The sequence below is a fragment of the Puccinia triticina genome, chromosome 11A (assembly GCF_026914185.1).
Source record: "Puccinia triticina chromosome 11A, complete sequence".
Classification (NCBI taxonomy): Eukaryota; Fungi; Basidiomycota; class Pucciniomycetes; order Pucciniales; family Pucciniaceae; genus Puccinia; species Puccinia triticina.
In genome coordinates this window covers 344,846-357,058 of record NC_070568.1, presented here as the reverse complement: position 1 = coordinate 357,058, position 12,213 = coordinate 344,846, and the positions used below count along the sequence as shown (strand labels likewise).

General features: G+C 44.6%; 2 protein-coding genes across 2 annotated transcripts; one reads left to right on the top strand and one right to left on the bottom strand.

Annotated features, from left to right (window-relative positions):
* Positions 1–475: 475 nt before the first annotated feature.
* Positions 476–3,230, bottom strand: PtA15_11A33 (uncharacterized protein; the record flags this gene model as incomplete). The annotated part of the gene is made up of 14 exons (XM_053161238.1): positions 476–571; positions 648–695; positions 806–1,166; positions 1,242–1,362; positions 1,451–1,547; positions 1,630–1,717; positions 1,793–1,936; positions 2,004–2,099; positions 2,159–2,217; positions 2,294–2,351; positions 2,425–2,544; positions 2,641–2,732; positions 2,829–3,004; positions 3,071–3,230. 14 exons carry the CDS (start codon positions 3,228–3,230, stop codon positions 476–478), a joined length of 1,716 nt encoding a protein of 571 aa, XP_053024901.1.
* A 1,088-nt stretch (positions 3,231–4,318) lies between these two features.
* On the top strand, positions 4,319–6,393 carry PtA15_11A32 (uncharacterized protein; the record flags this gene model as incomplete). Its single annotated transcript, XM_053161227.1, has 7 exons — positions 4,319–4,341; positions 4,441–5,306; positions 5,382–5,498; positions 5,574–5,652; positions 5,752–6,019; positions 6,112–6,219; positions 6,292–6,393. The coding sequence occupies 7 exons, from the start codon at positions 4,319–4,321 to the stop codon at positions 6,391–6,393; spliced, it is 1,563 nt and encodes a 520-aa protein (XP_053024900.1).
* Between the last annotated feature and the right edge of the window lie 5,820 nt (positions 6,394–12,213).

The window sequence follows — 12,213 nt, the reverse complement described above, 5'->3', positions numbered from 1 at the left end:
CTGCCAATTTTATAAATCAGCAATCAATCCTTGTTGAAATAAGGATTGCTGATTCCTTGTAAAGTGTTTAGCTATGGTGGGCAGCTCCCCTTTAGAGCAAGATTCCATGATGCAAGTAATTTTCTACTCCATTTCTAATTTTTAAGAACAGAAAATGAGTCACCCAAAATCCATGCAGCTGGTAATGTTTTCAAAGATTTGAGGCATGTTCTATCACAATCAAAGATTTTGAAGCAAGTATGTTGGTTGAGTTAGGACAACGTTCAATGATAAACAGAAGCATAATTACAGTTGACCTATTGCAAGAATTCAAGTCCATGGCTTTTAGAACGCTCCAGTGTTTTGTTAATGCAAAGCTAATTATTGTCTAGAAGTATTGTAGAGTAACGAGAGTTTCTATTCTCCAATGTAATTTTCCCCCTAAAAATTGGAAGCTAAGTAGAGGGCAAAACACTGAGTAGCACGGTTGGAAATCTCAACCGGCTTGCTCTGGCTTCTGCTCCACAGATAAAGCAACAAAGTCTGGAGCCCATTCATCGACTCCTTCAACCAAGACTTTATTGTCTCCGGGCTGTCGAAAAATCACTTAAATGAGCGATCGAGTATGATCAATTGAAGCCTTATGGCCTTTTTATATCAACACTCACCATTAAGGGGAGAGAGACAAGAAATCCTTCGTAAACCTCGTCCCAAAGCTGATTGATCCCAAAATGAATAGTATGCCACCCCAAATGAACACCCAATAATAGTGCCATTGTCAGCAAGAACATTATGAGTTTGTTTTCGCGGAAAACAATATACTCACCAGGCCGGATACTGGAAAGTCTGCAATGACTTTTTTCTCGTCATTCACTGTGATGACCACGCGCTTGAAGTTTAATTTTGAATAATCATTATCGCCTGGTGCCCACTGAGCGTTAATATAATCAAAGCTGACTAGGACATCTCCCTGCATTTGGCCGGGAATAGTCCAGCGAGCTCCACCGCCCCCATTAGGGCTGATCAAAGATACTGCTTTAATTTTAGGAGTAACGTCCTTCAATCTTGCCGAACCCATTAAATCAGCTGTTTCGGCTGGAAAGCGCTTAAACTGTGGTTTGGGGGCTGGTTTGGTGTCATTTAGCTTTAAAAACAGGCACCCATGACCTCCAACAGTGGCGTTATAGCTGTGGAGTTTAATTTTGTGAATTTGGAATAAGTCAGAGACTCATTATCAACCTACGAAATATCCAGTTACTTACGTGCTATTAACGGCTCCTAAATACTTTCCATGCCATATATCATACACGTGTGCAGATGAAAACCCCATGTCTGCAAGGTTGATTTGCTTTTTTGAAGTGTCATACTCCCAGTTGATGATGACTTACGGTAATGATTTTGTGAAGTAGGTTTTAATCTTTAACCTCAAACAAGAATAGCCTTCGAGAATTTTGTTTTTGAACAAACTTACCTGCGACAGTGCTACCATCACTTAAGGGCCCGCTCCAAATATCTTTGTCGTCGGCGTAACGGCGTTTGAAGGTAATACTTTTGCCCAATTCGTCTTGCTAGATGAAAAATTTTGATGCATCCCGACTAACTTTCAATAATCATCAATATAGAAATAACAACTCTTCCATTCACGCTTACGTTTATGGCAATTGGTCCAGGGTTTTTGAGAAACTCAATGAAGTCTGCATGAAGTTTGGATAGATCGGTGGAAAATATTAAGGGAGATCTAGAACATGAAGAAGAATTTTTCGAATTCGTCAAATTTTATTCATATATGTTTAGCGCAAAAGAAAGTAACTACTTTGCGGCAGCCCAAAAAGCATACTGCGTTATCATTTCCAACGTAGGTTGCTTATTTTTCCCCAATTGAAGAAATCCAAGGTCGGCGAATGATCCAGGGCGCGTGTTAGGGGCATTCGGAACTAATGCGTTCAAAGTCCTAATACTTTTGAGTGAAAGAGAGTAAAATTCAGCGCATTAAATTCATCTATCTGAATTGAGATTTTCCTCACAAAGAATTCCAGTTATCGCGGGATTCATATGATATTCTCCAACTATTGGCTCTTGGTTGGTTTTTAACCTCGGGGGAAGCACCCCACTGTCCGGTGCTAATTATCTCGAATTCGATCAGTAGATGATATCTCGGGAGAGTCTGAAGTGAGCTTACGCATAAAAGAGTTTAACTTTTGAATCACGAATTGCATCTTCCATTTGAACATAACGAGACTAAGAAATTTTTGACACCTGTTAGCTTAGGTATAATTTTTGTGCGTAAAAGTGAATCAAGTTTTCATCGACGTACATTCAATGGAGAAGCTTGGTCAGGATGTTGCAGTCGGTCGGGTGATGCCAAGTCACAACTTTTAATTTTTGTATCTCAGATTAGCGGATTGCCCAAAATAAGGAGTTTTCAAAAAAGGTATAAAAGCTTACGGTCTATGTGAAAGATACCCCACACCCCATTCGACCAGTTTCCCAACGTACCTTTTCAGATCGCTGGGAGGGTCACCGCCGTGAAATTTTTTGTGCCGGCCTCTTCTGCACAACTGAGGTCTGTAATGTTCAATTTGTGTTGAAACATGATAGCAAGTCAATTTTAGACACACTTCTTCTGGAATAAACACCTATGTAATAGAGTTGGCAACTAACCCTGCCCATGTACCAAAGCCCAAGTGGAGTCCCTTAGAGTTCAAATAATCAGTAAAAGGCTTGAGGCCATTTTTGAAAGTCCTTTGTTTGATCTACAGGTTGAAGAGGGGGTTTTCTTCTCATTATTAACTAAAGCGGCTCAATGGATTCTTAGGTGAGTTATGGCACCAAAAAATGGCCACACGTACGGTTGGTGAGCCATCCTTATCAGGCCAGTCCTCCCAACCACATTCAACTATTAAAGTAGAGTATCCCGCAGCGGTAAGTCCCGTCCCAACCAGTAAGTCTGCATGCTTTCTGAGCTCATCCTGATTCACGTGTTTACCACATCCAAGAGGCCAGAAAGAGTTCCAACCCATAGCAGCTAAGTTTAATAGATCTCGTCAGCCTCATAACATGCACGGGTTCCACTTCTATCTGTAAAACTGACGTTTAGGGCCAGCTGGTTGTGGTGGTGGATTTCGACGCATCAGATCAGTGGGGCTTTGAGTGGTTAATCCAGTAGTCAAGAAAAGAACCGTGATGCCAATCCATTGAATTCTAGAGAAAGGCTGATAACCATCCGACCAACTTTTTGCTTTCAGTTGCATGCTGGTCTTGATATATTACCCTACAGCTTATGAGTTAAGCTGGAGATGTTTTTTATAATGAGTGTTCCCAATATGTAGTTGGTATGTAAACAACAATATTGGATGCAGTAGGTGCTTCGCAAGCGAGCGTAAACTTTACAAACCGTATATGTTGGTGTTCCCGCTCCCTCTGAATGAGTGACTGATCTGTTGAGTTGTAGTGATGGACTGGAGAGAGGCAACTAACTAGAGACTAAATGGCTAAATGTCCAGAATTTCAAGCCGGTGATAACTAACGCTTGATGAAAATGCAAGCTAGGAAAAGAAGGTGGAGAAGAGAAGGTGGTATCTGAGATACTGTAGAGAAGTGAGGACTGCAGGAAAACCAAGCGAAACTAAACCAAAGATCTGAAAATAAATGTGAAGCTGGAGACAAGTTGAAGTATGGCCCGATTCTATATGTTTTTTTATTTTGATGTGCTCGATCAAACACGAGCCTTGGATGACTCGGTGTCCAAGGTGGACGAAATAAGGGGCCCCAAAACCTCGTTCTTGTTTGCCTCCGACTCCCGAGTCATCATGGAGGAGTTTGCCGACCCGTTGAGGTAATCAAATGTTCCGAACTCCTGGCTAGTCTCCAAGTCGTGTCTAGGTAACAGCGGAGAAGCCTGGACATAACGCCCGAGCCCCACTCATCAACGCCAAGATCGTTGCAGGACAGCGTCTCACATGCTTCTAATTCCACACATATGACCAAGTCCCGGGGATCCCTTGTTATGGATACGATACAGCAAACAAATCCGGAACTAGCGCAATTGATGCGAACAGATTACATATCTTCAATCAGCACTGGTTGTCCCTTTAGTTCATCCCGTTCCCAGCTGCTGGCTCTTTTCCGTATAATATGCCTGCATAAAGAAATATAGAACGGGGCTCTCATGTTTCAGCGGCCGGAACTACACTATGCATGTAAATGATGTATTCACCTGTTGGTACCTACAGGCATTGGATACAAAAACTATCTTGCCCTTTTTCTTGGTAACCATTTCTCTAACCGAATACCATAGACGCTAGAAGCACCTCCGACTTGAAAGCTATCATTGTCAACGATGAAATACGACTACGTGATCGTGTAAGTCGTGGTATGCGTTCATCGATCGCAGCACAACAAGAAAATGTTTAATCAACATTCCTACTTTTGTCCGACCTGATAATTTGCATTTTTTTTAAGAGGCGGCGGAACAGCAGGCTGTGTCCTAGCCCACCGCTTGTCCGAAGACCCAAACATATCGGTCTTGGTTATTGAAGGTGGACCGAACGATCAAAATCTGGACTCCGTATTGCAATTGAAAAACTGGATTAACCTGTTGAATGGTCCCCTCGATTATAGCTATCCAATCAAGGAGCAAGCTCGCGGGAACAGCCATATAATTCATAGCAGAGCAAAGGTTCTAGGTGGCTGTAGTAGCCACAATACCTTGATTAGTTTCTTCCCCTTCCCTGAAGACGTGGATGATTGGGTCCAAGCTGGTGCTCAAGGCTGGGAATGGGACAAGTTCAAAGTTTACGCCGGTAGAGTCAAATCCCGCATCCAACCCGTTGCCAAAAAGGACCAGAATTCCCTCGCTGGAGCCTTCATAGATGCGACCCATGACGCCCTGAACCTCCCCAAAATCGCCGATTTCGCCCAATGGATGAAAGCCGGAGGTCAATCTCCTTGGCGAGAGGGTGTCGGGTGGCTCAGCGTCGCGTACCATCCTGAGACTGGTACCAGATCCAGTGCCAGTGTGGCCTACGTCCACGAAATCCTTGGGAAGAGAAACAATTTGACGATTTGGTTCGAAGCCTGGACTAGCAAGTTGGTCGTCTCTGGCCCGCAGAAAGCTGTCACCGGCGTCGAAGTTGAACTCAAGGACGGTCGGAAAGTTTTTGTCAAAGCGAAGAAGGAAGTCTGCTTGTGCGCCGGGGCCATCGATTCGCCAAGACTCCTGCTTTTATCCGGCATCGGGCCTCGAAAGCAATTGGAAGATCTCAACATTCCGGTTGTTCACCACCTTCCAGGGGTCGGTGAAAATTTACTCGACCACCCAGAAACAAGTAAGGATGCTTATTCACTGACTGTCTGAAAGATAAACCGTGCATAGCATGCTCACGCTCCCACCTGTTGCGTAGTAATCATGTGGAGGACCGGCCCTCAGCCTTTGCAGACCGTCATGAAGTCCGAGGTAGCCTATTTCAATCGTCGACCTGTGGCCACAGACTCACGGCCGGACATGATGAGTCACATATGTTCGTCCAAAACAACTTATTTTAGACCCTCCAATCACCGAACACCTGACCTGGACATTGACCTCTGACATTCAGACCAAATTCCGTTCGCCGAGAATACCGAGCGCCTGGGCTATCCTCGTCCAGAGCACGCATTTTGTGTCACTCCCAACATGTGAGCGATATATATTCGAGACAGCACACAGCTATCTAGATACAAAAGTGATACCGTGCTAATCTTTCATCTTGGACCCTCACAACTGGAATTAAAAAGACCGAGACCGAAATCGAAGGGGAAATTATATCTTACCTCAAGCGATCCAAAAGTCAAGCCTGAGTTAGACTTTCAATATTTCACAGATCCCGAGGACTACGATGCTAAAGTCTTAGTTGATGGGATCAAGCAAGCAAGACTGATAGCTCAGTCTGAACCCTTCAAAAGTTGGCTGTTAGAAGAAGTTGCCCCTGGCCCAAAGGTACAATCCGACGAGGATTTGAGTCTCTATGCTCGAAAAGCTTCGCATACTGTCTATCATCCAGCTGTAAGATTCGTGGTGTTCTCCTGCGCCTGTTCCCCAGCTTTCATGCTTTCATTCAAGAGCTGACTGTATTGGCTGACCTTCCGATTCTTCAGGGGACTTGCAAGATGGGGTCAGTTGAAGATGAAATGACAGTGGTTGACCCCAACATGAGAGTTAAAGGGTTGAAGAATATCAGGATAATCGACGCCTCAATCTTTCCAGTTTAGTCATTTCCAATCCTGCAAATCTTTGCCGCGCGTTCATCTTTTTGACTAATATCTTAACTTCAACAGAGCATGATCAGTGTCAATCCTATGATCACAGTCATGATGATCGGGGAAAAGGCAAGTGATTTAATCCTCAAGGACTACTACAACACTCCCAGCAAATTGTGAACACAACTGGTGATGGGCACTGGTGATTCTTGACAAATTTTCATTGTCCATTTATCTGCTCATTTTGCTGCCTATTCCTGGTCCACTTATCTGCCTAGCCATCTTGTTCTACTGCAAGAGATTCATGTTATCCTGACTTAACCATGTCCCTTTTTCATTCAAGAATTCTGTTGGAATTAATGGAATATGTGCTTCATACCCAATATGTGTGGCTGAGCCTTATCATTGTATCATCCAACAGTTACCTGTAAGACCAATGTGTGTTTAGCTCAGTGGGATTAGAGCAACTCTTGTGAATGTAGAAGGTTGTGGGTTCAGATTCCACAACACACAATTCTTTTCACTTAATTGATCATTTACAAATTCAGGATTTTGCTTCAGCTGTCGTCAATTCCAAACTAGGATTATGGGTGTGTTGAATATAACCCAAGTAATTCTGGATTCAGAGAATCCTCCTTGGCTATGTATTTGATCAGGAGGATCACCCCCAGCAATAGGCATTCCCTAAAAGTGGACTGCACCGCCCTATTCAATTGTTTAATCCATTACTTTAGTCATCTACTTACCCTAAATAAATGGTTTCATGATTGACTAGCATCATCATCAAGAATTTCAGATACTGTCCCCAATCACAAAGGACTACATGGCATGCTTGGCTACCTTGGCAAGCTTTGAATGCTGTTTCTCAGCTACTGCCAATATCTGTGCACATGATTGAGGGAGCTTGGCCATTGGAACCACAGAGAGATGTGTAAGCTCTGATCAATGGTTGAGACAGGGATTCCAGGCTGATGGAGACTTTGCGGCAGATCACATAATTATAAGCCATGCCTTGGAAGAAGTGGCGCAAGTAAAACCCAAGCAAGCTACCACCTTGACTTTGGCTGCAACCAATGCTACTGCCTCAACTTTGGCTGCGGCAGCCAAGGTGCCCTTGGAGGAGTAAATCCCTTTCCCTTTCTTGCTTTATTTACATTCTGTTATCTGCAGTTGCTTGATTTATCCCCCTCCCCTCTCAGTCAAAGATCACAATGCTTGAATGAAAATATACATGATAAGAAAAAGTAGAAATACAAAGTACATACACAATATGACTAACTACTAGAAATAAAATCATTATACACAATAACATCACCCAATACCCCAGATACAGGATTGTATTCTTGATCCAATAGGATTGGATTCTCTATCCTATACAGATGTTTTCCTCAGCTTGTATTGGGAAAACCAATACATTGGATTGGTATTGGATTGCTTGCTCAATGCAATCCACAATTTTCAGATCTGATGTATTGAGCATCCAATCAACAGTGGGCCAATACACTAACTTTATTTGTTAGTGTAGTGTATTTTAGCCAAAACCAGCTAACAATAACAACATTTTCTGTTATCTTGTTTTTTGTGTTGCTAAAAATACAGGAACTTGCCCAGGAAATAGTGATGGATAACAGCAATAACTGTTATTGTATCCTGCTAGTAGCAATAAAGGCCTGTTATTGTTGTTATTGCTGTTATTTCCTGTTATTTTTAGTATGCACCAGGAAAAAAAAATAGTCACTTGATGGCAAGTGAAATGATGCAGCTTTGGTTTCTGCTCCAGAGCTACTCCAGCGCTGCTCCAATTCTGCTCCACCAGAACTTGTAGAGCTTGCAGGACTGCACCAGAGCACTCAATGTGGCACAGTCAGCTGATCCTAATTTTTTCCCAGGAACAGCTGATGCTCATCATAAGCTGAGCAGTAGGCATTGACTGAGCCTGGGCCAAAGCTGAGCATTGGCTGAGCCTGGGCCACAGCTGAGCATTGGATATTCCAAGCTTGATACAAATCCAAGTGTCAGATGGACCAAGAATATTCCAAATCTGAGAATCAGCTTAGCCAAAAATGGTCCAAAGCTGAGCATCATCTTGGAAAAGGCTTGTGAAGAGCTTAGGATCAGCTGGGACAATACTGTTCCACTGGGCCAAATATTTTCAAAAGCTGAGCATCAGCTGAGTCAATGCTGGTACAAATCTGAGCATTGGCTGAGCCAAGGGTGTTCCAAAGCTGAGTATCAGATGTTTTGAGACTATTCAAAAGATTAATATCACCTGAGCCAAGGCTGTTCCACAGCTGAGAATCAGCTGAGCCAAGGCTGGTCCACAGCTGAGCATCAGCTGAGCCAAGGCTGGTCCACAGCTGAGCATCAGCTGAGCCAAGGCTGTTCCACAGCTGAGCATTGTCTTAGCCAAGGTTGGTCCACAGCTGAGCATCAGCTGAGCCAAGGCTGGTCCACAGATGAGCATAAGCTGTTACAGGAGTGGTCAGACTCAGAATCTGAGCATTGGCTGGGCCAAGATTTATCCAAAGCTGAAAATCAGCTGAGCCAATACTGTTCCAAAGCTGAGCATTGGCTGGGCCAATGATAATCCTAATCTGAGTCTAAGCTGAGCCATGACTGGAATAAAGCTGAAAATCAGCGGCGCCAGGAATGGTTCTGATATGGGCAACAAAGCTGAGCATGAGCTGGGCACCAAAGCTGAGCATAAGCTGGGAGCCAAAGCTGAGTATCAGCTGACCAGAAATGGGGATCAGTGGTGCCCAGCAAAAACTGAGGACCTCCTGTGGAAATTCTGAAAGTGGTTAGATGGTGGGTAGATGGTGGGTAGATGATGGGTAGATGGTGGGTAGATGGTGGGTAGCCCGCCAGAGCTGGCATGATGTCACTTGTCATCAAGTGACTGTTTTTTTTTTCCTGGTGATGGATACTTGTATCTCAGATAACAAATAACATGAATTTGGGAGTCAATAAAATGTCTACACTAACAGTTATTGTCCAATAATGTTAGTGTAGTGCAGTGGCCCATTGCTGCTCCAATACAATCCAATGTGTATGCACATGCAATACATGGATTGTATTTGTTGCAGTCTTGGTTGTATAATTTTTTAGTGTGAACAAAGGGTTTAGCATTGTCCACTTTGAACTTTGGGTGAGGAGCCTTGCCCTGAACTATGTCCAACCTGGATGGTGTGAAACTCTGACTGGTGCTGGGCCATTGGCAGTTACTGGAAGGGAGATTTGCGCTGTGCACTGCCTTCACGGTGGTCCTGAGAAGTAGAGAGAGTCTGAGAGTCTGTGGAATTGAGTATGATAGCGGAAATGGGGGGGGGGGGATTTGTTAAGAGACAATGGGATGTAGATTCCCATTGGCGGTGGTTTAATTTTGAAATAATCAGGAGGAGATACCAACAACAAAGTCGGAAGATGTGATCAAAAAGGAGGGATCAGCGCAGGGGGCTGAGAGGAATAACTCAGAAGCTCCTGCAAGTTACATCAAGGTATATCAGAACAGGATCAATAGACTTAATATTTTGATTTGATGTGACAAGATGATCTGGGAAAATTTGGGTTCAGAAGAAGTCTTGTGTTGCCCCATCCTCTAAGTTTGAGATGAACTTAGCCTCCGCATTTTTTACACTCCAAAACAGGTCATCATACACCCACACGCCTCTGCGTGCGCCACAACTACAAGACAAAACACAAACCAAAGAAAAGAGGACAAAAAAGAGATAACACCAACCCGCCACATACTCAACCGTCCAACGCGCGCAAACATAGAATAGTAAAAAAGATAAAACAGAAATAAAAGAATAACCAAACACATGAAAGAATAGAGGCAAGAGAAGAGACCGTTCCTGAAAGGTATTCATAGCGCGCTGCTTTGATCTTGATGCGCTGCACATAGAGGATCTTAGGAGTGACTGATTAATCCTGAGAATTCTTGATGACTGGAGGTTGGAAAGTCTTGAGGCTTTCCTGCGCCGCGGGCGCCACAAAAATAATCACCACAATGGCTAGACCCTCCTCAAGCCAAGAACACCAGGCGGGAAACACTACCGGGTTCCTGTTGAGTTGAGCTATTGAGGAGGTGAGCAGTGAGTAGAGATGGCCCCAGTGGACCCGGGTACCCTTGCAGCACCAGGTTACCTGGTTGTTTTTTCTGAAAAACAGACACCTGGTACCAAACCTGGCAACACCTGACAGGGTACCAGCGGTACCCTATGGGGGTACCAGGGGTACCTCCCATCTTTCCATTGATGCTCAAGCATTTCCTGATTTTGAGCTATGGTTTTCTTCCTCTGGGTCAGTTTGGCCGCTGATTTCAATAGGTTTGTTCTCCAGTTGAAGGCTAGGTTGAGAGGAAACCATTGAAGGCGCATGCAAGGAGTTGAGTCGGGTTCAGTTGCGTTTGGGTGGCATCAACAGGGCTGGCTGGTGTGGCCTGGGGGTCAGGGGTGACGGTGGCGGATTGGCTCTGAGACACTGTTTGTTAGTTTCTCAAAGGAATCCGCCCCTTGTGACGGTGGCTGGTGGTGGTGGCAACAGCAATTGCGGGGTGGTGGTGGTGGGCGGTTGCTCTGGGTGGCAGGCAGACATTGGTGCGCGCCGACCATGCCTGCGTGCTCCCCCAAGCTCCCCCAAGCACTGTCCGCGCGCACGGGTGTCTGCAGCTGCGGCGGCAGGAGCCCCACCCCACACGGGTGGACTACCTGGATGGGTACCCGGGTGCCACACCCGGTTAGCCCAAAATAGAGGTACCCGTAACCGGACACGGCCCTCACGGGCGGGTGCGGCCGGTTCCCGGTACCGCCCGTGGGTTCGCAGCCACATTCTTTAACTGGCGACCTCTAGCAGAGCGGGTGCGCCGGCGGTACACAGGCAGTACACCCAGGTGTGGTCAGTTTTTCACCTCCAAAGCAGGCACCTGGTACCTCTGGGCTGGTGCGCCAGCGCACCAGGGGGTACCCTCCAGGCGGTACCAGGTACCCCCAAACCGGTACCGCAAGGCCATCTCTAGCATTAAGGGTATCTGGGTTACATCTTGATTGATTGTTTTATTGGGATGAGTAAATTAATTTGTTGAGGCTGAGAGGATTTGAAGATTTTTAGAAAACAAATTGAGTCCAAGCAAGCAGTGGTTGAGGTGCCAGAATAAAAAAATTGATGGAGATAGAGCAACAAGGGGATCATAACCTTTTGAGGCACACAGGGGTAGCAGGACTGATAACACCAGACTATCTTTTGACAGATGGTTCAGGCACAAAGATATAATAAGGTGGTTATGTATACAGTGAGAAAGAGCTTGAGGATCAAGGCTCTGATAGACTAAATACATGACCAAAGATTGAATATAGCATAGAAGAATATTGGACTAAATGTATGTGCATATATCTAATCTCACAAAATGTAAGAAGCAAGAAAATACCAATGAAAACTATGAATGATAATAACTGCTGATCAAAATGGAAGTTCAGGGTGGTATGAGTGAGTGAATAGGAGTACAATAAAGTGTAGAATCCAAACATGGAATGATAATGAAGGAAATTTTGAGGGTTTGCATTCTATAAAAATAATGATCTGAGAGTGAACAGGTTTACCACACCAAAGTTCCAAACAGGCAGATCAAGATTTGTACTGGAACTTTGGAAGGCATGATTTTGACTAGAAGTCTGTGGAACAATCCAACTGGCGGACAGCAGAAGTTAACCTCAACAATGGAAAGTACCCTCAGAGTCTTTGCCATAGAAAAACCTGTTCAGGCACCAAACTTTCTTATGGCTAGGCAAAGAGAGATGCTGATTAGGTGCAGAGTGTCCAGAAGAACCAAACAGTGTAGGAAGCAAAGAAGGTGTGGAGCATGGAACGGGGTTCACAGAAGGCGCAGAGAATCAAGCACATTAAGCAAGAAATTACCATTGGATATGGCCCAACATTGACAAAAGGGAGCAATTGCCAACCAATAGAGGACGCAGGGAAGACACAGAGCACAAAATGCGAGGC